The sequence below is a fragment of the Sinohyriopsis cumingii genome, chromosome 3, assembly GCF_028554795.1.
Source record: "Sinohyriopsis cumingii isolate HCF-2022 chromosome 3, ASM2855479v2, whole genome shotgun sequence".
Classification (NCBI taxonomy): Eukaryota; Metazoa; Mollusca; class Bivalvia; order Unionida; family Unionidae; genus Sinohyriopsis; species Sinohyriopsis cumingii.
The window spans coordinates 150,071,138-150,097,157 of record NC_142963.1 but is presented as its reverse complement, the minus strand read 5'-3'; the positions used below and the strand labels follow the sequence as shown (position 1 = coordinate 150,097,157).

The 26,020-nt window shown below is 33.7% G+C and overlaps 1 protein-coding gene across 16 annotated transcripts in view; it reads left to right on the top strand.

Moving 5' to 3' along the window:
- Positions 1-26,020, top strand: part of LOC149804145 (uncharacterized) — a 304,793-nt gene that overhangs the window by 114,058 nt on the left and 164,715 nt on the right. For all 16 annotated transcript variants that reach the window (XM_089954101.1, XM_089954099.1, XM_089954104.1 and 13 more), the window contains 5 exons: positions 7,806-7,886; positions 13,794-14,090; positions 18,266-18,424; positions 21,982-22,272; positions 24,297-24,398. In XM_089954101.1, the coding sequence (XP_089810227.1) occupies positions 7,806-7,886; positions 13,794-14,090; positions 18,266-18,424; positions 21,982-22,272; positions 24,297-24,398 (930 nt within the window). The remainder of the gene's footprint in view (positions 1-7,805; positions 7,887-13,793; positions 14,091-18,265; positions 18,425-21,981; positions 22,273-24,296; positions 24,399-26,020) is intronic.

Genomic DNA, 26,020 nt, shown 5'->3' with positions numbered 1-26,020 from the left:
TGACAGGGTACATGAAACATTTGACAGATTATGGACATTTTAGTTGGGCACATTAAATATTCAACAAATTATCTCATCTCCAAATGGACATTTTGACAGGGTACATGAAATATTCAACAAATTATCTCATCTCCAAATGGACATTTTGACAGGGTACATGAAATATTTGACAAATTATGGACATTTTAGTAGGGCACATGAAATATTCAACAAATTATCTCATCTCCAAATGGATATTTTGACAGGGTACATGAAATATTCAACAAATTATCTCATCTCCAAATGGACATTTTGACAGGGTACATGAAATATTCAACAAATTATCTCATTTCCAAATGGACATTTTGACAGGGTGTGGAGATGATTCTGTGAAGAAAAAAAAAACAAATATTGTGAATCTGAAGATTCAAGTTAGACTATAGCTATTAAGTTGAGGATTTACATGAATACTGGGCTGTATCTTTCGTATCTGCACTTTTGAGAAAAGAACAAAAAAAAATTATATTCAATCAGTAGCATAATAAAAAGATATCTTGCCATGTCATCATATAGCCATCTTTGTTCTTTATTCTTTGTAGATTTTTTCTTCATATGTCCTAGATGCATGTATATGTATTTAATTGTTATAGTCAACCAGATGACATAAAAAAAAAAACAGTTCATCCCTTAATCTACTATTTCAGTGCCAAAACTAATAGTTTGTCATTTACTCCTGGCCCTTTTCTTTTCTAAAAAGATAAAATATTTTGAACACAATCTGTAGCAAGTTCAAAGTCATATTTTAATACAATTTTATCTTTATTGAAAGTTTGAAGATTGCACTTTAAACGTTTTTTGACTTTTGTTCATCATTTTCAAACTAAATTTCAGTTACATAGATATACAAACAATCATTACATTACAGTTCCATAGATCTATAACAAGTGCTGCATCACAGTTACATAGATGTACAACAGGTACAATATAAGAAACATAGATGTACAAAAGTATTATATCACATTTACATAGATGTACAAATTTTTTTTATCACAGTTACATAGATGTACAAAAGTACTATATCACATTTACATACATGTACAAAAATATTATATCACATTTACATAGATGTACAAAAAGTACTGTATCACATTTACATACATGTACAAAAAGTTTTGTATCACGGTTACATAGATGTACAGAAGTACTATATCACAGTTACATAGATGTACAAAAGTATTATGGATATCTTATTTACATAGATGTACAAAAAGTATATCACATTTACATAAATGTACAAAAGTATTATATCACATTTACATAGATGTACAGAAATTCACAACATATCAATTACATGTATATACAAAAGGTACTGTATTACAGTTACATAGATGTACAAAAATTCCCAACATGACAGTTAAATAGATGTACAACAATCACTTCATCAGCTGCATAGATGTACAAAAATTCCTAACATGACAGATAAATAGATGTATAACAATCACTTCATCAGCTGCATAGATGTACAAATATTCCCAACATGACAGTTAAATAGATGTACAACAATCACTTCATTAGCTATATAGATGTACAGAAATTCCCAACATGACAGTTAAATAGATGTATAACAATCACTTCATCAGCTACATAGATGTACAATATGCACTGCTCTAAGCTACACTACATACATAGATGTATAGAAATCACTACATCACATTTACTTAACTGAGCAATGTGTGTTTATATGTAACACAAACACTGCATGACAGTTACATAGCTGTACAACAAGCACTTCATCTGTTACAGATGTACAACAAGCATTTCATCAGTTAAATATCTGTACAAAAAGCACTATAAAATAGTTACATAGCTGTACAACAAGCACTATATAATAGTTACATAGCTGTATGACAAGCATTACAAAATAGTTACATAGCTGTACAACAAGCACTTGTAATAGTTACATAGCTGTATGACAAGCATTACATAATAGTTACATAGCTGTACAACAAGCACTTTGTAATAGTTACATAGCTGTATGACAAGCATTACATAGTAGTTACATAGCTGTACAACAAGCACTTTGTAATAGTTACATAGCTGTACAACAAGCACTTTGTAATAGTTACATAGCTGTATGACAAGCATTATATAATAGTTACATAGCTGTACAACAAGCACTATGTAATAGTTACATAGCTGTACAACAAGCACTATATAAGTTACATAGCTGTACAACAAGCACTATGTAATAGTTACATAGCTGTACAACAAGCACTATATAATAGTTACATAGCTGTACAACAAGCACTTTGTAATAGTTACATAGCTGTACAACAAGCACTATATAATAGTTACATAGCTGTACAACAAGCACTATATAATAGTTACATAGCTGTACAACAAGCACTATGTAATAGTTACATAGCTGTACAACAAGCACTATATAATAGTTACATAGCTGTACAAGAAGCACTATGTAATAGTTACATAGCTGTACAACAAGCACTATGTAATAGTTACGTAGCTGTACAACAAGCACTATATAATAGTTACATAGCTGTACAACAAGCACTATATAATAGTTACATAGCTGTACAACAAGCACTATATAATAGTTACATAGCTGTACAACAAGCACTATGTAATAGTTACATAGCTGTACAACAAGCACTATATAATAGTTACATAGCTGTACAACAAGCACTATGTAATAGTTACATAGCTGTACAACAAGCACTGTATAATAGTTACATAGCTGTACAACAAGCACTTTGTAATAGTTACATAGCTGTATGACAAGCATTATATAATAGTTACATAGCTGTACAACAAGCACTATGTAATAGTTACATAGCTGTACAACAAGCACTATATAATAGTTACATAGCTGTACAACAAGCACTATATAATAGTTACATAGCTGTACAACAAGCACTTTGTAATAGTTACATAGCTGTATGACAAGCATTACATAGTAGTTACATAGCTGTACAACAAGCACTATATAATAGTTACATAGCTGTACAACAAGCACTTTGTAATAGTTACATAGCTGTATGACAAGCATTATATAATAGTTACATAGCTGTACAACAAGCACTATGTAATAGTTACATAGCTGTACAACAAGCACTATATAATAGTTACATAGCTGTACAACAAGCACTATGTAATAGTTACATAGCTGTACAACAAGCACTTTGTAATAGTTACATAGCTGTATGACAAGCATTATATAATAGTTACATAGCTGTACAACAAGCACTATGTAATAGTTACATAGCTGTACAACAAGCACTATAAAATAGTTACATAGCTGTATGACAAGCATTACATAGTAGTTACATAGCTGTACAACAAGCACTATATAATAGTTACATAGCTGTACAACAAGCACTTTGTAATAGTTACATAGCTGTACAACAAGCACTATATAATAGTTACATAGCTGTACAACAAGCACTTTGTAATAGTTACATAGCTGTACAACAAGCACTATATAATAGTTACATAGCTGTACAACAAGCACTTGTAATAGTTACATAGCTGTACAACAAGCACTTTGTAATAGTTACATAGCTGTATGACAAGCATTACATAGTAGTTACATAGCTGTACAACAAGCACTTTGTAATAGTTACATAGCTGTATGACAAGCATTATATAATAGTTACATAGCTGTACAACAAGCACTTTGTAATAGTTACATAGCTGTATGACAAGCATTATATAATAGTTACATAGCTGTACAACAAGCACTATGTAATAGTTACATAGCTGTATGACAAGCATTACATAATAGTTACCATCCAGTATGGCAGCTAATACTAAAAATAAAAACAAAAGCAACCTGAAACAATGTTGAAGACTCATTACCTATTTATGCCAGCTATTGATGTTTGGTTTGGTACATTTTTGGGAAACACACTTAATTCCTGTTCCATGGAATGCTATAGCCAAATAAAGTTTTAAAAGCCAAACAATAATAACTTCTCGTCCAAAAAAACCCCTCAGTGGAATTTGACCAAATTTTACATAAAACATGAAGGACTTGTTTGAAGTTTGAAATGTTGATGCAGCTCTTTAAATGAAGACTTTTATCAAATAAATTTTTTGCATCTGTCAACAAATATTTCTTAATGTTGGTACATGGCAACCTATTTTGTTCTAGAAGTTGTTTTGTGAAGGCTCAAGAATTGATAAATCATAATGTTCTGTAGATTCTGCTTAGATTTAAGGCCTTATTTTGATTTTTCAAGATAGTATACACTTTTGATTGCTTGTACTGTGTGTAGGACACAGAAGAGAATCTAGACTCATTTGATCCACATTCTGAAAATGCTACCCCTCTAACCATTGCGGAAATAATGGATGAGGAGACAGGTGGTGCAGAGATTGTGGATACTGCAAATGAAAGTGAGGTAAAAGAATTGGGCACCTCAGCCAGTAAAAGTGCACAGATAATATCCTCATCTATCTCAGCAAAAGGAGGTAAAATTAAGGCATCATTTGAAGGGATCAAAGTGAAAAGATCCTTTGAGGAAAGTTACACTTTGATAGATGATGAGGAAGAAGGTGGAGAGGATGATGAAGTAAAGGAGGCAGAAACAGTAAAGTGGAGAAATGCTAATTTAGGTGATGACAGAGAGTTTTTGAATAAGGAAGACAATAAAACTCCAGAGTCCACTCCTGTCAATCAGGTTGATTTAAATGGGGTGGAGGAATTTATTCAGCAGGGAACAGATTTAAATGAGGAGGAGGAATTTATTCGACAGGAGACTGAGGGAGGCACAGTGAGAGAAGCTGATGTTATTGAACCTCATCTAGCACCTCGTGTGATTTTGGACTATGAACCTAGCACTGAGGAAACTAGTGATGTTGAGACCATTCCCTCAGACCATACACCTCTAGAGGAGGAGGAAGTTCAGGGAGGTCAATTGATTAGGAGGCTTAGTCACAAGCTAGGAAACAATCAGGGCAGTAAAAGAGGAAGTACAGAAAACTTATCTGACAAGGATTTGGATAGGGTATTGGCTGTTGAGGAATATAGCTCAAACAGGATTCATTACCAGTCTGCAGGAAGTGGGAACTATGAACTTGACAGTCCTGGGCCATCACAAGATGTATTTGGACAGTATGCAACCCATATGGACGAGGTGCAGTTGGTGAAGCTATTGTGTGTTGACTGTTAACCAATCACTATTAAAAGTCACCATTCATTGCATGATCTGATAGGATTTCCTTGTTGCATACCAGTTTGTTAGTTATCGTGTTCAAATGTAATCCATTACTCTCTCACTCTGCATGCTTCCCTGAGAATACTGCATCTGTATACAGTTTTAGTCATATATTTTATATACTGTATATTTACAGAAGATTTATTCACTTAACACATAAGTTTGAAAGCATTTCTGTACCATTTTGCATCTGATTTTAATTTTTATGTAGTTTTTACCAATCTGATTTGTGTGGCATGCCTAACCAGAACAAATTTTTAAGTAAATGTTATTATGCACTTTTGTAATGATAGTTTTGGTGTGTTTCTAATCCAGAGTGGTATGAGCATTTAAGTATTTCACAGTCACCAAGAGTTGCTTCCCTTGTCCTAATTTTGTGAGAAGTTTTAAGATTTCCTATCACAACCAGGCCAGGTGATCATTTAAATTCTGAACTTGAGTTTGCATTTCAGATAAACCAATCATGCAATTTTGGAAATTCTATCTTTATCTGCATTAAGTCAAATCACTCTGTGAAAGAGATTAGAAGCAATCATAGTTATACTTTCCAAATTAGTCAGTTTTAGGCAAATGATTGTTCAGCTAGATGCATGGAATAGATTCTCATTAAGAAAAATAAACATCAAAATACAGTTTCACAATCAATGAAATACCTGCACTTTTAATTTTTAATTTAATTTTAGCTTTCAGCTAGAATAAATTTGCAGCAATAATTCAGTTTCCATAGCATTAAACAATTGTTTGGATACTGATGACATGATTTCAAATTGTTGTGACATCACAGAGGTTTTTGTGACTTAGCAATATTGGGCATGAGGGCAGGTCAAGATGGCCACTATTTGCATGCTGAGTTTTTTATCATGCGATGGAAAAGGCTGAGGAGGCTCAAAGAGCCAATCAGAAAGCTTAAAAACTGTAATATTCTTGTGATCAATTGATACAGACTGTAAAGTTCTTTCTGATTGGTTGACGTGGAATCTTAAGCTCAAGGTCAGAATTTTTATGATCTCAGGGTCAGACATTTTGATGACAAATAAGCTGCTGCCAAGCAAAACACTAAGTTGTACCATATATACTTGCTTATAAGTTAAGTTCAACTTCAAACTTAACACAAAATGGTGTGCCTTGAAGAATAAAAAGTTAATCTTTGCAAGAAAAGAAATATTTCCTGATAAAGAAATGCAGATAATTATGGAAAAATGTTATAAAACTCATGAAATTTTGTAGGAAAAGACAATAAAGCACCCCAAAGTCAGATTCTAAAGTAAAAAGATGTAGGTGAGAATACTGTTACAAGCTGCTAGAATATGTTTCTACTCTTAAATATCCTAACTTACCTTGGTTTGGTAAATTTTGAGGCAGATAATATAAATAACTTAGGTTAAACTGTTGAAGACACTTAAGATGACCTGAGACGGGACCCCGAATGGCCGAGTGGTCTAAAGCACTCTCCTTTACGGATCACTGCCATCTCACCTCTGTCGGCATGGGTTCGAGTCTTGGATTCAGCCAATGTGGGTATGTGAGAAAGCATGCCAGTAGCTTCTTGTGGGTCGGCGGTTCTTTCCGGGGTTTTACCGGGTTCTTCCTCCACCATTAATTCTGGCTGCCATGTATAGCCTATCGTGTGCTGAAAAATGGCATTAAACCCCATAACAACAACAACAACAATAAGATGACCTGAAGGAGATCAACAAAGTTTACCAGAAATATGGATAGCAAAAAAAGATGGGATTAGAAACACTTCCTTAAGTTAACTGTTAACTACATACAGAATTGTACTTTTGATGCAAAAGAAATCCAACACTTTGTTGTTATCCGCAGAACAACAGAAAAATGTTTGACATTTTGCAAGTTTTATAATTCATGTGTCCTAGATTCAAGACAACATTCATCTGAAAAGTGGTTTGATATTTCCACATTAATTGGAAGAGGAACTAAAGTGACATTTTGCATGGGTTAGATTATCTGAAAATAAGCAACTGTTGGGTTTCGTTTTTCATTCCTGGTATGTGTTGTTTCTTCACAGAATGATTACTTGATAAAGAAATTCTTGATTTATATTTTTCTGGCCGTTTGAAATAGCGGTACAGTTTCTCATATTCTGGCAGTTGAAATAGCGGTACAGATTCTCATATTCTGGCAGTTAAAATAGTGGTACAGATTCTTATATTCTGGCAGTTGAAATAGCGGTACAGATTCTCATATTCTGGCAGTTGAAATAGTGGTACAGATTCTCATATTCTGGCAGTTAAAATAGTGGTACAGATTCTCATATTCTGGCAGTTAAAATAGTGGTACAGATTCTCATATTCTGGCAGTTGAAATAGTGGTACAGATTCTCATATTCTGGCAGTTGAAATAGTGGTACAGATTCTCATATTCTGGCAGTTGAAATAGCGGTACAGATTCTCATATTCTGGCAGTTAAGATAGGCAGTACATATGTTCTCATATTCTCTTATTTCCCATTGTCGTAACTAATATTGCAATAGATCAAAGAGTAGTTACGAAAAATTGAATACTAATTCCAGTGTAATATTTTAAATGTTTTTAAGTTACCATTTCTTCTGTCACTGATAACTTTCAGACTGGAAGTGACTTTGACTCTACAAATGAGGCTGTGACACCTAGAACTCCAAGAAATAAAGGTGCTTTTGACCTTTTAGAGGTAAGAATTACATGTAATATAGGAACCATGTGGATTTCTCAGTGTAAGGGTTAGGGTTAAGGGTAAGTATTACATGTAATATAGGAACTACATGGTTTTCTCTGTGTAAGGGTTAGGGTTAAGGGTAAGAATTACATGTAATATAGAAACCACATGGTTTTCTCTGTGTAAGGGTTAGGGTTAAGGGTAAGAATTACATGTAATATAGGAACAGTGTGGTTTTCTCTGTGTAAGAGTTAGGGTTAAGGGTAAGAATTACATGTAATATAGTTATCATGTTGTTTTCTCTGTGTATGGGTTAGGGTGTAGGGTAAGAATTACATATAATATAGGAACAGTGTGGTTTTCTCAGTGCAAGGGTTAGGGGTAAGGGTAAGTATTACATGTAATATAGGAACTTCATGGTTTTCTCTGTGTAAGGGTTTAGGGTAAGAATTACATATAATATAGGAACAATATGGTTTTCTCTGTGTAAGGGTTAGGGTTACAGGTAAGAATTACATGTAATATAGGAACAATGTGGTTTTCTCTTTGTAAGGGTTAAAGATATGAATTACATATAATATCGGAACAATGTGGTTTTCTCTGTGTAAGGGTTAGGGTTACGGGTAAGAATTACATGTAATATAGGAACAGTGTGGTTTTCTCTGTGTAAGGGTTAGGGTTACGGGTAAGAATTACATGTAATATAGGAACAATGTGGTTTTCTCTGTGTAAGGTTTAAAGATATGAATTACATATAATATAGGAACAGTGTGGTTTTCCCAGTGTAAGGGTTAGGGTTACGGGTAAGAATTACATGTAATATAGGAACAATGTGGTTTTCTCTGTGTAAGGGTTAGGGTTAAGGGTAAAAATTACATGTAATATAGGAATCGTGGTTTCTATGTGTTAATCTTTGTTGCAGCAAAGAATGTTTTAAAACTCCACAGCATTATTACTGTTGTGACCCCTGAGTCATCTCAGCCTTAGACCATCATTTCCATGTATTAGTATACAAGACCATCATTTCCATGTATTAGTACACAAGACCATCATTTCCATGTATATACAAGCATGATTACTGGATCCTACACTACTTCACATAAACTGGGGAGAAATAAACCAGGGTATGTATTGGCAGCTCAGTTGCACTGATTGTGACACCGGTATAATGTGATGTCTGCCTTGTGACTTCATCTGTCATGTGATCCATTAATTCAAGTAAAGATTTTCACACTTGTAACATTGTTGGCCCTTTGATCTATTATTGCAAGATTTTCAGACTTGCTCCTCCTATGTATTTAACAAAATCTTCACATTTTATATTTGAGCCATTGTATAACAAAGATCTCAGAATTGCAGCTCAGACTGAGTGTGATGCAGTTATCAAATCAGTGTTCTTCATTTGGCATTTTACCACCAAATTTACAGTGTTAGGCAGTGGCTGTATGCTACCAAAGGGAGGCAATCCGCAGTAAAGTTACATAATTCCTAAATGCATTTACAAACATTTGCACATAGTATTGGAACAAATATTCAGTTTTTTTATATTCTGATCTTGAGAGTTAACAGAAGTTCAACTTTTTGCAGGAAAAAAATTAATATTTTTTCCTGTAATTTTTCTTGTTTTAGCTGATAAAATATTTATTTTCTTTTTAAAGTTTTTACCTTTATCATGCTTGTAAGGAAAAAGTATTCCTTGCTCTGTTGACATATCATTATTTCATTTTTTGAACCTTAAATTATTGCTCAAATTCATGTTTTGATTGTGTTTCGTATTTCATACATCTTGCACATCTTGGACAGTAAAGGCTGCTTATAATTGGATAATAACTTGGTGACATGTGATTATAGCTATGTGAAATGTGACTATAGCTCGGTGACATGTAATTACAGCTAGGTGAAATGCGATTATAACTTGGTGACATAATTATAGCTTGGTGACATGTGATTAGAGGTAGCCAAAGCATTTTATAGAAGCAGTCAACATTTTCAGAATCGATGAGATCTGGTTGTTCCTGTACATGTCCAAGGTTTGAAAGTTTGGGCTAACACACATTTTGATCATCTATGTCCGCTTGGACTTACCCTTTGTGAGCTGGTTGTGGCCAGATAATATTCTGGCCACAGTTTCCATAAACTTCTTAACTATTCTGACACAAATTGAGATTTTATTAATGTCATATTTACTGTTTAATTGTAAGTGATAAATTTCAAAATATTTAGCAGATATAAATGATTAAGCTGGAAACATACAATCATGAATTCTCCTACAAAGAAGAGTCTTGTATGAATTGTGATGAAATATTGAAGATTACATTAGATTTAATGAATTCTCAACTCCTTTTTTTGTATTAATAAAACAAATAAAAATTGTCTATTTTTTAAACTTGATAATTGTTTATTTTTTCTTACATCGTTTCCTTTGATATAAATCCCCAAAAGTATTAGAAATATTAAAAGCAAGATCTTTTAAAATCTGAAGAATAATTTTGAGAAATTTAGTTAGATCATACCTGATTATGATATAAAGTGGTGACATGGAGTGGTTTCTTTCATGTTAACATTTTTGAGGTGAGGTCCTGGAGAATTGTTTGCAGATTATCTTGTTTGTTAATTACATTATATTGAATTGTACCATTTATCAAGATTTAGAAACATTATGTTAGATTGACTTGTACCATTCATCAAGACTTGGATTCATTAAATTGACTTGTACAATTCATCAAAACTTAGATACATTAGATTGACTTGTACAATTCATCAAGACTTGGATTCATTAGATTGACTTGTACAATTCATCAAGACTTGGATTCATTAGATTGACTTGTACAATTCATCAAGACTTAGATACATTGGATTGACTTGTACAATTTGTCAAGACATAGATACATTAGATTGACTTGTACAATTCATCAAGACATAGATACATTAGATTGACTTGTACAATTCGTCAAGACTTAGATACATTGAATTGACTTGTACAATTCGTCAAGACTTGGATTCATTAAATTGACTTGTGCAGTTTATCAAGACTTGGATTCATTAGATTGACTTGTACAATTCGTCAAGACTTAGATACATTAGATTGACTTGTACAATTCGTCAAGACTTGGATTCATTAGATTGACTTGTACAATTCGTCAAGACTTGGATACATTGGATTGACTTGTACAATTCGTCAAGACATGGATTCATTAGATTGATTTTTACCATTTATTAAGATTTGGATTCATTAGATTGACTTGTACCATTTATTAAGATTTGGATTCATTAGATTGACTTGTACAATTTGTCAAGACTTAGATACATTAGATTGACTTGTACAATTCGTCAAGACTTGGATTCATTAAATTGACTTGTACAATTCATCAAGACTTGGATTCATTAGATTGACTTGTACAATTCATCAAGACTTAGATACATTGGATTGACTTGTACAATTTGTCAAGACATAGATACATTAGATTGACTTGTACAATTCGTCAAGACTTAGATACATTGAATTGACTTGTACAATTCGTCAAGACTTGGATTCATTAAATTGACTTGTGCAGTTTATCAAGACTTGGATTCATTAGATTGACTTGTACAATTCGTCAAGACTTGGATTCATTAAATTGACTTGTGCAGTTTATCAAGACATGGATTCATTAGATTGACTTGTACAATTCGTCAAGACTTAGATACATTAGATTGACTTGTACAATTCGTCAAGACTTAGATACATTAGATTGACTTGTACAATTCGTCAAGACTTGGATACATTGGATTGACTTGTACAATTCGTCAAGACTTGGATTCATTAGATTGATTTTTACCATTTATTAAGATTTGGATTCATTAGATTGACTTGTACAATTTGTCAAGACTTAGATACATTAGATTGACTTGTACAATTCGTCAAGACTTGGATTCATTAAATTGACTTGTGCAGTTTATCAAGACTTGGATTCATTAGATTGACTTGTACCATTCATCAAGACTTAGATACATTAGATTGACTTGTACTGTTCATCAGGATCAAGATACATTAGACTGACTTGTAACAGTCATTAAAACTTAGATGTATTAGATTGATTAGAAACAGGTGTAGCACTGAAACAAGATTTTGTTGGTACCTTTTTCATGGCAGACAGAAATTGCATGAAAGTAGATACATATCATAATTAATTTGTTTATTAAGATAATTAATTGTCTTGATATTCAGATTTCAGTTTGTCAGAGTATTTCTTTTTCTCTAAGACATGGTTTTTTGTGTGTTGGTTTTAGTGGTACTTTTGTCACATTATTGGCTGTACCATACCAAGGACATGGGTACAAAGTGTCTTTCATTAGGATACACTGATGCAGCTGACTCATCGAGACTGGGCATGTATCTAACCCATGATCCTTGGATTATGAAGCTAATGCTTTACCAACTGAGTTACCCTGGTTCCCTCTAAGACATGAAATCAGAATTTGATCATAACTAAAGTTTATTTGATTCATCTAGCAGCTGAAACAGCCCCACAATTTTTAGTGGTAATTGTTTGAACTGGATCAGTCAACACTAGATTCATCTTTAATTCTGTGAAACAAATTTCACTAGCTACGAGTTTGTGAGTGGTTAACTGTAATATGGTTGCTGGAAACTCACAGCTTATTGCATCTGTTAACATTTCATTCATCAGTTGTTGAACTGAGTACTGAAGCAGTCAACCATGGATTTCCATTAATAGATAGGTATTAGATAGGGTAATATATCACTTTTAAAGTGGTTCCTTGTTGGAGATGTAATGATGTAACCAGAGAAGACAAGAAATTATGAAGAATTAGAAATGGGCCACCAGCAATTGAACCCTAATTATATTAGATCCAAAAAACTTGTTCATCACAATGTCAGTTCTAGACCATGGCATAATGGGTTGGAAAAAGAAGTTATAAACCAATTTTGTTGTTGTTCATGGCTGCTAAATTTTGCATTTTCCTGCTAATAAATCACTTGGAGATATTTAATTTCATGTATTGGCCACTAATTGTATATTTTAAGAACAGGAATTTGCTGCTATATATTTATTTTTGGGATAGGTTCCTACACGAATTCCACAAAAGTAAATAGCATGTAGTTTAAAGGCAGGTTTATTAATAAAAGGCAAATAAAAGGCATTGGATCATCTTAATCAGACTTTTGTCTTGACAGTGATTTTTGTATGATGCCAAAAGTGGAACCAATTTACTGCAGGTCATTTATGAAAGTTAATTTTATGTTGATAAAGGGAATGATTTATGGACCAAATATGCTCATAAGTTTGATTCAACTGCAAACTGCACAGACTCAAATCTATTGATGTATTATGCACTGACAGGTCTTGATCTATGCAGTTGGAACTAATTAGTAACACAAACAGCATAGATCCTGATTTCCTGGGACAATTAAACAAGAGTAAATCTGGGTTTATGTTGTTTGTAGTAACTGTTGGACCTGACTTGTTTAGACAAGACTTAGACAAGACTAAAATTTGTTTAGACAAGACATAGACAAGACTAAGACTTGTTTAGACAAGACATAGACAAGACTAAGACTTGTTTAGACAAGACTAAGACTTGTTTAGACAAGACGTTGACAAGACAAAGACTTGTTTAGACAAGACAAAGACTTGTTTAGACAAGATGTAGACAAGACTAAGACTTGTTTAGACAAGATTTAGACAAGACTAAGACATGTTTAGACAAGATGTAGACTTGTTTAGACAAGACTAAGACTTGTTTAGGGTTGAACCAGTATCTGTCTCATTGAAATAGTTTTGTTTTGTTACATGGAATAATGTTAACAATGAACTTTTTTTTACAGCTGGGTTTAGATTGTGTAATTTTTAAGGTTTTTGAAATTTCTTTGCTGAAAGAAATGTTGTGCCCTTGTTGAATGTGCTGATAACATTTCAGGATGAGGAGGTTCAGGAATTGGAGTATGAGGATACAGAGGAGGTGGCTGACGGTCAGGATGAAACAATCCATGAGGTTGTCACTTTCTTTAATACTCCCTCCCCTTATGATGTAAACTCACCTTCTGGAAGTGTGGAAACCCCTACCTCCAATCCACAAAAAACTGTGATTGAAACTGACTGGAAAGAAGAGGAGATTGATAAAAATGAGGAGGAAGGAGAGGATGAGGTTGGTGAAAATGATGAGGAGGAAGAGGAAGAAGATTCAGATGCATCAGCATGGAGCAGTGATGATGATGTACTGGCATTGGTTTCTTAAGAATAGCGATTCAAGACCTTTATGTTTCTATCTCAAAATAAGATTATTTTTGGATATCTTGAAATCTTGTTACTAGGAAAATTAACTACTAAATCCTCATAAATGAGTAGATTTTCATGAGTACTACAAAATTACACTAGACAATAATAAATGTATATACTGCAAAATTATGCCAAACAATAATGCATGTATTTTCATGAGTACTGCAAAATTATGGTAAACAATAATAAGTGTATTTTCATGAGTAGTGCAAAAGTATTCCAAGCAATAATGTATGTATTTTCATGAGTACTGCAAAGTTATGGTAAACAATAATAAGTATTTTCATGAGTAGTGCAGTATGCCAAGCAATAATGCATGTATTTTCACGAGTACTGCAGAATTATGCCAAGCAATAATGTATATATTTTCATGAGTACTGCAAAAAATTATGCTAAATGATAATTAGGTTCATTAGACATATTTATGCCCTCAGCGTCACATCAGAAGGGATTATATTGGTTCGCTATTGAAATTCCATACAACAGTTTGCTTTCCACCCAGAAACAGTTTTAGCATGATAGCCAAAATCCTTTGAACCATGAAGTTTCAGACTTCATCATGGCCATGTGTGGATGATCTGGCAAGATTTTCAGGTCATTACAGCAATTTGTTAGTATTTTTTAACACACTTCTAAAAACCATTTTTGGACTTTTTTCATTAAAACGTTGTTTGTACAGATTTGCAAAAACGGAATTGACAGATCAGTTTTGGTGGGCATTTTGATATTCATTTATAGATGACCTAATTAGATTTTTTTGTCTTTACAGGTTTTAAATTTTTTGTGCATTTATTTTTCGCTAGTTTTTGGACATGTACTGAAACGTTGTTTGCACATTTTATCAAAAAGAGCAACTTGGGATAGACACAAAATTTTCTATGTATTTTTTATGCATAAATAGAAGAACTGGTTATATATTTTTGATGCCACTTTTACAGTTTTTCACATTTATGTACAGTTTGGAAAATTATTTAACCTTGATTTTATTTGGTCTCCAATGTGGGTTATGCATGTTTAACTTCATTTGGTCTGCATTGTGGGTATACATATTTTCTTTCATTTGGTAAGCATTGTGGCCATAAATGCTTACTTCGTTTTTCCTGTAATATGGGCACACATGTTTTATTTCATTTGGTAAGCAGTGTGGGCATACATGTTTTATTTCATTTGGTAAGCATTGTGGCTATAAATGCTTACTTCGTTTTTCCTGTAATATGGGCACACATGTTTTATTTCATTTGGTAAGCAGTGTGGGCATACATGTTTTATTTCATTTGTTAAGCAGTGTGCATACATGCTTTACTTCATTCAGTGGGCAGTGTGGGTGCACATGCTTTACTTTTTTTTATGAAATATGGGTATACATGTTTATTTCATTTGGTAAGCAGTGTGGGTATGCATGTTTTGTTTCATTTAGTAAGCAGTGTGGGTATACATGTTTTATTTCATTTAGTAAGCAGTGTGGGCATACCTGTTTTTTTCCATTTAGTAAGCAGTGTGGGTATACATGTTTTATCTCATTTAGTAAGCAGTGGGGGCATAGCTGTTTTATTTCATCTAGTAAGCAGTGTGGGTATACATGTTTTATTTCATTTAGTAAGCAGTGTGGGTATACATGTTTTATTTCATTTAGTAAGCAGTGTGGGCATACCTGTTTTATTTCATTTAGTAAGCAGTGTTGGGATACATGTTTTATTTCGTTTGGTAAGCAGTGTGGGCATACATGTTTTATTTCATTTGGTAAGCAGTGTGGGCATATATGCTTTACTTCATTCAGTAAGTGTTGGTATACATGTTTTACTTCTTTTTGACTGAAATGTAGGTGGTCTCTTATTACAGTTCATAGCTGTATAATCAATCAATGCGTGCTTTGAGAATCTGGCTTGTCAAGACAGATTTTCTCTGATAACAGATGTCCTTCAAGACAGGTTTTACTGTATAACTCAGTCATAGGTTGTGCTTTGAGGGTTATGCTCAAATTTTCATAAACTAAATAGGTGCTTTTTATCCATGGCAACAAAGTTTCTTTTTAATGATAAATGATAAAACTTAAGCAAACCAAAACAAGTGTTAGAACCTATTAGGGCCTTGCAGAACAAAGTTGTTGAAGACATACACTGATCACATTATCTGTCCAGCTATTCCTTCACCCTTCTGTATGTCAGCAATTTAGTTCAGCTAGATTACTTTACCAGCGGGTCCCTTGGGGGCCGATTTATCAAAAGTGCTCACATTTACTGATTACTACCATCTCACCTCTGTCTATGTGTGTTTGAGTCTAGGGCTCGGCCAATTTGTGCATATGAGAAAGCTTGCTAGTGGCTTCCTGTTGGTCAGTGGGATTTTCCCAGGTTCTTCCTCCATAAGTTATACTGGCCACCATGCATGATATTTTGAAAAATGGTGTGAAACACATCAACAACAACATCACCAGAACAGATTGTATTTAAACTTTTTATGCAGGTTGATATTGATGGGATCTCGAAAGCGAGTATTTGTCATCTGTGTTATTGTTTGGAGAAATTACAATCTCAGATTTGCCTGACCTCATTTTTGCTTCTTAGTTTCACCTAAGATTTTTCGATTTCAACCAAATTGGCATGCATATTTTATTTGGTTTCCTTATCATTACTTCACCAAGGAATGTTGGATTTCAACCAAATTGGCATTATGAATTATATTGATGAGACCTTGAATGAGTTTGATTTTCAGTATTCCACAATGTCATTTAGTGGAGTTATGATCCTTATTGTCCAGTCTCCTGTCTCTGGTTTCCACAGCATTAACTTTCAGATTTAGCATATACCTTTATATTGACGAAGTCTTGAATGAGTTTGATTTGCAGCATTCCACTGTGTCATTGGTGGAGTTATGCTCCCTGATTCTCACTCCTCTTGTCATTGGTTTCCTAAGCATTATTTAACCAGGGGTTCTTGAATTTCATTTGAATTAAGGATAAATCTTTATGTTGATGAGACCTGGAATAAGTTTGATTTCCAACTTTGCACATTGTTCTTTAGTGGAGCTATGCCCCTTGGCATAAATGGGTTTTATTTTCCCTGAATTTTACCAGCTTTGGTTTCTCAGTACAAGTTCTTCTGTTTCAAGCCCTGCCAAGAAAATTGTCTTGAGTGGGACCCTTTGTGATGCACCCATTTCTCAATGAAATTGATAACACTTGCAAATGATAGAAATTATTATTTGTTTTATAAATTTAATGTGAAATGAACACTTGAGTAAGACTATTTGTCAATTTATTTATTTGTTTACTCCAGTTAAAGATGTGGTGGTATGTAGTAATCCTCATGTCAATCCATCCTCTTTCCACCCTTCCATCCATCAAGAGTGTGTTAGTATAACTGTCTCTCAGTATTTGATGAATTCACATGAAACTTGGTAAATCTTATGGTCATCATATGAAGATTGGCATGTCTGCAATTTCTGTTAGAGTTATTGCTCTTTTTAATTCTACTGTTGGATTGGATTTAAACTGGTTTTTGGACATTACTTTATGCCTATGATATCAACTGTCTTGAAAATCTTGTAGTAACTATTCCCCCTGAATGGATGATCATTATGACATGGGAATTTCACCAGAAGACTTCTATGTCCACTTTGTCCAGAATGAAAATGGTGCCATGCTGTTATCCAGTATATGTAAAACAGCAGCTAATTTGAAAATCTTGTCATTGCTGAGGAATATTAGAAATATTGTCAAGACTTGACAGTTAAAAGAAAGAAATGATCTTATCTTGCATTTATGGAAATTCTTTGTGCCCTTTAGAGCACCAGTTTCTCTGAGGGACTCTTGTTTGGGTTTTTTTTGGTCTTTTTTTTTTGTTACTACAGACTATGTTCATAATTGGGTGGTGTGTAGGAGAGTTGTGGGTATTGTTGTGTGAGGAAATGTCTCATCATTTATCTAGTTATTCTACTGATCTTTTTTAAATAAAGGTAGTTAATAAGTTGGCTGTTATTGATATAAATTAAGATCTTTGATGCACCTGTACTTTGATAGATATGTATTGATTTAAAGGATGTACAATTTCTGTCATTACAATTCGGTATCATCAGAAGACTTTAATTAGAACAGTTTAATTTGGATATTTACAGGAAGTTGGTGAAACACACTCCACACCTGCCAAAGGACCAGGGTCAACAGCGGAAGAGGTAGAAAAGGAAGGCTTTTCACCTGACATCGCCAGTCCTAATAAGATGTCTGAATACTCAGATGAGGAGGAAAGTGTTAGTGAGTGGGAGATAGAGAGGAAGGTATGATAGGTGGAGAAAGAGGAGGGAGTGGGGAGAGAGGGAGGGGGAACAGTGTTCAGCATTATGGCATGGCCACTGTTGTTTTAGTTGAGTGATATTTGATATTTCATCATTTAGAGATGTTATCCAATTGTGAATTGAAGAGTTTAAAATTATTTAATTTTACACTTGAAGACAGTTTACTGGCACAGTATTTTTTTGTTTACCTGTGCAGTTTTTGGTGACATAATTTTTTTACCTGTTCTGAGATTAAAGGGCATGTGAGTGTGATGACATAATAACCTAGATGACATGTGATTATTACAGTTCTTATGTAGAGTTATTAAAGGTAATAAAAGGTGGTGATAACAAATAGACATCAAAGAGAATAGATGTGAAGAATTTCTTACATTCCTATGTTAATATTAATTAAAATATTATGTGTCCCTTACGTGAAACAATGTTAAAGGCTATTTCATAAGGACCTTTATCCTACGGATGACACATTTGATTCTTTTGTGATTATGACACCAAAGGATCATTGCCATAATGCTTTCACAAAGGCTTTATTACATTGTGCTGAGTCCAAGGCTCGGCTAGCGTGGGTACATGGGAAAGCCTGCCAGTAGCTTCTTGTGGGTTGGTGGTTCTTCCCTGGGTTTTCCAGGGTTCTTCCTCCTCCAGTTATACTGGCCGCCATGTATAGCCTATCTTGTGCTGAAAAATGGCATTAAACCCTAGAACAACAACAACAACATTGTGCTGTATTGTGCATTATGACATACTTTAACATTGTATCATGACATTAGGGGCCCCGAGTGGCAGAGTGGTCTAAAGCGCTCTTCGTTACGGATCACTGCCATCTCACCTCTGTCTGTGTGAGTTCGAGTCTTGGATTCAGCTAATGTGCATATGTGAGAAAGCTTACCAGTAGCTTCTCGTGGGTCGGTGGTTCTTTACGGGGTTTTCCTGGGTTCTTCCTCCACCATTAATACTGGCCGCCATGTATAGCCTATTGTGTGCTGAAAAATGGCGTTAAACCTTATAACAACAACAACAACAAGTATCATGTCATTTGAATGAGGTTTAATGTTTCATGAATTCAAAGACTTGATCCTGTTGCAAATTGAAGGGATAATACTATTGCTTGTCACATGAAAGGGATAATGCTCTTATTTATCACAAGAAGAGATAATATTATTTATCACATAAAGGAAAATACTATTATTTATCACATGAAGTGATAATATTATTTATCAGTTGAAGGGAAAATACTATTATTTATCACATGAAGTGATAATATTATTTATCAGTTGAAGGGAAAATACTATTATTTATCACATGAAGGGATAATGCTCTTATTTATCACTTGAAGGGAAAATACTATTATTTATCACATGAAGTGATAATATTATTTATCAGTTGAAGGGAAAACACTATTATTTATCACATGAAGTGATAATATTATTTATCAGTTGAAGGGAAAATCCTATTATTTATCACATGAAGGGATAATGCTCTTATTTATCACTTGAAGGGAAAATACTATTATTTATCACTTGAAGGGAAAATACTATTATTTATCACATGAAGTGATAATATTATTTATCAGTTGAAGGGAAAACACTATTATTTATCACATGAAGTGATAATATTATTTATCAGTTGAAGGGAAAATCCTATTATTTATCACATGAAGGGATAATGCTCTTATTTATCACTTGAAGGGAAAATACTATTATTTATCACATGAAGGGATAATGCTATTATTTTTCTCATGAAGGAATAATATAATTATCAGTTGAAGGGATAATGTATTTATTTATCATACTAAGCAATCATGCTATTATTTATAATATGAAGAGATAATATTATTTGTCAGTGGAACAGATAGTGCTATTATTTATCACTTGAAGGGATAATACTTTTATATATATTATTATGGGATAATACAATTATTTATCTCATGAAGGGATAATACTATTATTTATCACATGAAAGATAATTGCTATTAATGATCACATGAAGATACTACTATTTATCACATGAAGGGATAATACAATTATTTATCACATAAAGAATGTGGCATTTATATTTAGTGTAACTACACAGATGAAGGTAGAATATTTTGACATTGTTTTCATTTACATTCTTACTTGGTCAGGCCAGATCCAGCTGGTTTGAACTTAACACTTTTGTGACATCAGTGCTATTTAAGTGCATTTTATTTCCATATTTAAAAAACTTTTTGCAGCTGTAAAAAAACAATAATAAAATACATGTTTGTTTATTTGCCAAATATTAACAGAGTATTTGGGTCCCTCTTGCTTCACCCTGTGGATTTTTGACTCTTGCTTTCTGTCATTGGGCTCAAACTATGCCCAATTGATTTGCCCTTGGGACCAAACTGTACCCTTTTGCTTTGCCTTTGGGACCATACTCTGCCCTTTTGCAGCAGAAGATATTATTTGTAGCCAGTAAATTGTGTATTATTAGTGTAAATGTGGTTATTATGATAGCGTCACTTTTGTTTAAAGGCCAAAAAAAAAATCTTTTGTTAAAACCTAAGAAATTTATGAGCAGTATACAACCTACAATTGGTTAGTTCCATAATATTTATAATGAAATTTGATAACCCAGGGATACAAAGAGTTTCATGTTCAAAAATAATTTCTTATGGTGAACCATCATTCTGCTGATTAAATTTGAATGTGAATCCTCAGCCATTGTATATTTGGTTGATCCTCAGTCATTATATATTTGGTTGATCCTCAGCCATTGTATATTTGGTTGATCCTCAGCCATTGTATATTTGGTTTATCCTCAGCCATTGTATATTTGGTTTATCCTCAGCTGTTGTATATTTGGTTGATCCTCAGCCATTGTTTATTTGGTTGATCCTCAGCCATTGTATATTTGGTAGATCCTTAGTTAATGTATATTTGGTTGATCCTCAGTCAGTGTATATTTGGTTGATCCTCAGCCATTGTATATTTGGTTTATCCTCAGTCATTGTATATTTGGTTTATCCTCAGCCATTGTTTATTTGGTTGATCCTCAACCATTGTATATTTGGTTGATCCTCAGCCATTGTATATTTGGTTGATCCTCAGTCATATATTTGGTGGATCCTCAGTTGTATATTTGGTGGATCCTCAGTCACAGTGTTTTTGGTTGATCTGCAGCCATTGTATATTTGGTGGGTCCTCAGTCATTGTATATTTGGTGGATTCTCAGTCATTGTAAATTTGGTTGATACTCAGTCATTGTATATTTGGTGGATCCTCAGTCATTTTATATTTGGTGGATCCTCAGTCATTTTATATTTGGTTGATTTCTTCATAAGTTTCAAGCAAAGCTATTTGGATGGGGATATGTTAATGATTAGGCAGATATTATTGGGAGATATAATAATGATGTACTGATTTAAAACTTTAAAACTGTCTTCTTACCATTTCATAATTTTAATTCATATATCTGAGTTTATAAAGAAAAACAATTTTCAACAAGTTATATTTGAGTAATTTTCCAAGTACTCATCTTCAACTCTTAAATTTTATTTTTTTAATGATCAACAGAAACAAAAAGAGGCAGAAGAGGCATTGAGGAAGCAAAAGGAGGATCAAGAAAATAAAGAAGCAGAGAGAAAACGACAACAACAGAAAGAAGCTGAAAGAAATAGAGAGTTAGAGAGACAAAAGGAGTTGGAGAGGCAAAGAGAGGCTGAGCGACAGAGGGAAGCAGAGAGGCAGAGACAGAGTGAGTGGGAGGAAGAGCAAAGAATGGAGAAAGCACGCCAGCAAGAATGGGAGGAGGAGGAAACGAAAAAACGGGAACAGCTCAAGAGGGAAGCTGAGGAGGAACTTTTGGTATTGTGCAACTGTGATTAAATTTCTTTTCGTGGCTTAGCTGAAAAAATTTTGCAATGTAATTGATTCACTTTTTCCATCCATCTGTTCATTTATTTACCTTGTTGGTGTTGTAATTCTTATTTCATTTTATTTCTTTTGACCAAACTTGCAGGGGGAGTGAATTTTGGAATGAATGTGTTACCTATGCTTGAGTTCTAATTTCACTTCATATAACTTCTCTTTGGTTATTATTGCATGCATTACATTTCCTGGCACTTTTAGTTCTTTTGAGCCTATCATTTTTCTTGAAGACAATATACTATAAAAATAGTGGAGTTTATTAAATTTTTGTCCATTGTATTAAATGCATGAATTATGTACTTGATATACTGTGAATTCACTATTTTTTAGCGGCTACATGTTTCCATGGATTTCATGGTTATTTCAGAATTACTATTTTAAAGATATAATTAATAATTAATGTCATATGAAAACATCAGGACTCTATCACTAATATTAAACTCTTATGAAAACGATAGGATCCTATCTCTAATACTAACCTCCATTAGAAAATTAGGACTCTATCTCTGATATTAACCTCCACTAGAAACATTAGGATTCTGTCTCTAATGTTAACCTCCATTAGAAAATTAGGATTCTGTCTCTAATATTAACCTCCATTAGAAAATTAGGATTCTGTCTCTAATGTTAAACCTCCATTAGAAACATTAGGATTCTGTCTTTAATGTTAATATTAGGACTCTATCTCATAAATAAACTGCCAGTAGAAACATTAGGACTCTGTCTCTAATGTTAACCTCCATTAGAATCATTAGGACTCTGTCTCTAATGTTAACCTTCATTAGAAACATTAGGATTCTGTCTCTAATGTTAACCTCCACTAGAAACATTAGGACCCTGTCTCTAATATTAACCTCCATTAGAATCATTAGGACTCTGTCTCTAATGTTAACCTCCATTAGAAAATTAGGACTCTATCTTTAGTACTAACCTCCACTAGAAACATTAAGACTCTGTCTCTAATATTAACCTCCATTAGAATAGTCAGACCCTATCCCTAATATTAACCTCCATTAGAATAGTCAGACCCTATCCCTAATATTAACCTCCATTAGAAACATTAGGACTCTATCTCATATATAAACCACCATTAGAAACATTAGGATTCTGTGTCTAATGTTAACCTCCATTAGAATCATTAGTACTCTGTCTCTAACATTAACCTCCATTAGAAACATTAGGACTCTGTCTCTAATATTAACCTCCATTAGAAACATTAGGATTCTGTCTCTAATATTAATCTCCATTAGAATCATTAGGACTCTGTCTCCAATATTAACCTCCATTAGAAACATTGGGACTCTGTCTCTAATATTAACCTCCATTAGAAACATTAGGACTCTCTCTCTAATATTAACCTCCATTAGAAACATTAGGATTCTGTCTCTAATGTTAACCTCCATTAGAATAGTTGGATCTTATCCCTAATATTAACCTGTCAATTCTGTTAACCTCTTAAGGAAACAATTGGACCCTAACCCTAGTATTAACTTCTTGTGGAAAGAGCAGGACCCTAAATCAATAATACCTTGACATGACAGTGTAAATATCTGAATTTTTCACACAAAAATTATTATGTTGTAGCAGATATGTGGCATTATGAGGCAATGACAGATCATTTGTGTGAGCATTGGGCTTGTAATCCAAAGGTCATAAGTTCAGTACTTGCCCAGGACAGCTCAGGTTGGGAAAGGCACTTCATTACCATTTCCACATCATTATGTTGCCAATAATGAGCTCAGAACACTGTAAAAAAAACAACCCACACCAACCTTCTAAATACACTGGCATTGAACATTATATATTTTAAAACTTGTTTGAATTTAGATGTTTGAGAAAGATTTAAAATCCATAAATAAATTTTCTTGTGAATTTTTGTTAGAGATTTGTGAGTTTTCCTTTTTTCATGCAGGAAAGAAGATTAAACAGTGATCCTAATGATTTTGTATTGTTTTATTCAGCAGGAGCAATCAATACAAAGTGACGGATCTGATGATGAGGATGAACCTCCGAGGAGATCATCTCATGGCAATTTAAACAGATCTCTATTGCTCCCTAAAGTGGTCAGTTTGTCTGTCAGTGCTTACATGCACACCCTGTCCTGCTTGATGTTGTCTCATTTGTTGTTTTACTTGCTTGTGAACTTTTTTCACTTTGTGCTGTGCACCCCTCTGTTTTTCTTCAAACTGAAGTTTCAGATGCAGTGATAAAAATTTTAAAAGTTAAGGTATTTATGATCTGTGATAAATGTGAAATAAAGGATGCCAATGCACCTTTATATGGAATAAAGAAGAGAAATTCTCATGTTAGATGAGATTTGATAATTTGTAACTGTTAACAATTTGATGATTCTTTAGTTTATTAGCAATGTTACTATTAAGAAAATGAAGTCATGAAAGACATACATGCATGTGATATGGTGTTAACAATTGCATGTTCTTTTCATTGCTGAGATCTTGACAATTTTGAAATATTTGAAAATATATCTGCAATTGTCTGGGCTGTAAAAAAATTCCTTGAAAATGGTGACATTTCAAGCATTCAACTTCGAATAGAAAGTTGAGCAGATTTTAATGCTTTTTGATGTACAGTGATCCCCCTCCCCCTCCCCAATAGTCCCAGTTAAGAGAGGACACTATATTATGTAAAGGCTACATTATTTCTCCCATGATGTGACCTTGGGTCATGGCTGACACATTTGTAAAACATTGGGGTGGGATTATTAACAGACAAAGATATCCCTGGTAAATATTTGCCAACATTTTGTGAAAATAGATGTTTTGATCATGGGATTAATATGGTAGCTCAGTTGACCTCATGGTCTAGCAGAGTAGCTGTCAATCAACTGTCACATTACAGGGATGGGCTTATCATGGAATCAGTACAGTAGATCATTTTACTTCATGGCCTAGCACAGCAGCTGTTGGTCAACTGTCACATTACAGGGAAGGGCTTATCATGGGAAAAATACAGTATGTTTTACTTCATGGCTTAGCATAGCAGCTGTCAATCAACGATCACATTACAGGGATGGGCTTATTATGGAATAAATACAGTTAATTTTTTTTAATGGCCTTGGACAGCAACCGTCAATCAACTGTCTCATAAGTGGGATGTGCTTATCATGGGATAAATATGGTTGTTCAGTTGAGCTCATGGCCTAACACAGAGACTATCAATCGGTTATCATGTAACAGGGATGGGCTTATCATTGGATAAATATGCTTCATTTTACCTCTTGGCCTAGCACAGAGACTATCAATGTTACAGGGATGGGCTTATCATTGGATAAATATGGTTCATTGTATTTTATGACCTAGCAAAGCAACTGTCAATGAACTATTGAATAAATGGGATGTTCTTAGCATGGGATAAAGATGGTTGTTCAGTTGACCTTATGGCCATGCATAGTGACTCCATTAACTATCACATAACTGGGATGGGTATATCATGGGATAAATATGGTAGTCCATTTGACCTCATGACCTAGCACAGTCAACTATCACTTAACAGAAATAACAGTGTCTTGCTGAACCAATCTAATCACCCATTTAGGCTTCAGTGTTTACCTAATGTCATTTTTTTCTCTCAATGAACTGTGTAGGTTCTGCAGTCAATCGGGAGCCTGGTGGGTCAACAGTTGTTACACACAAACAATTTCAGAATCTCAGTGAAACATAACATT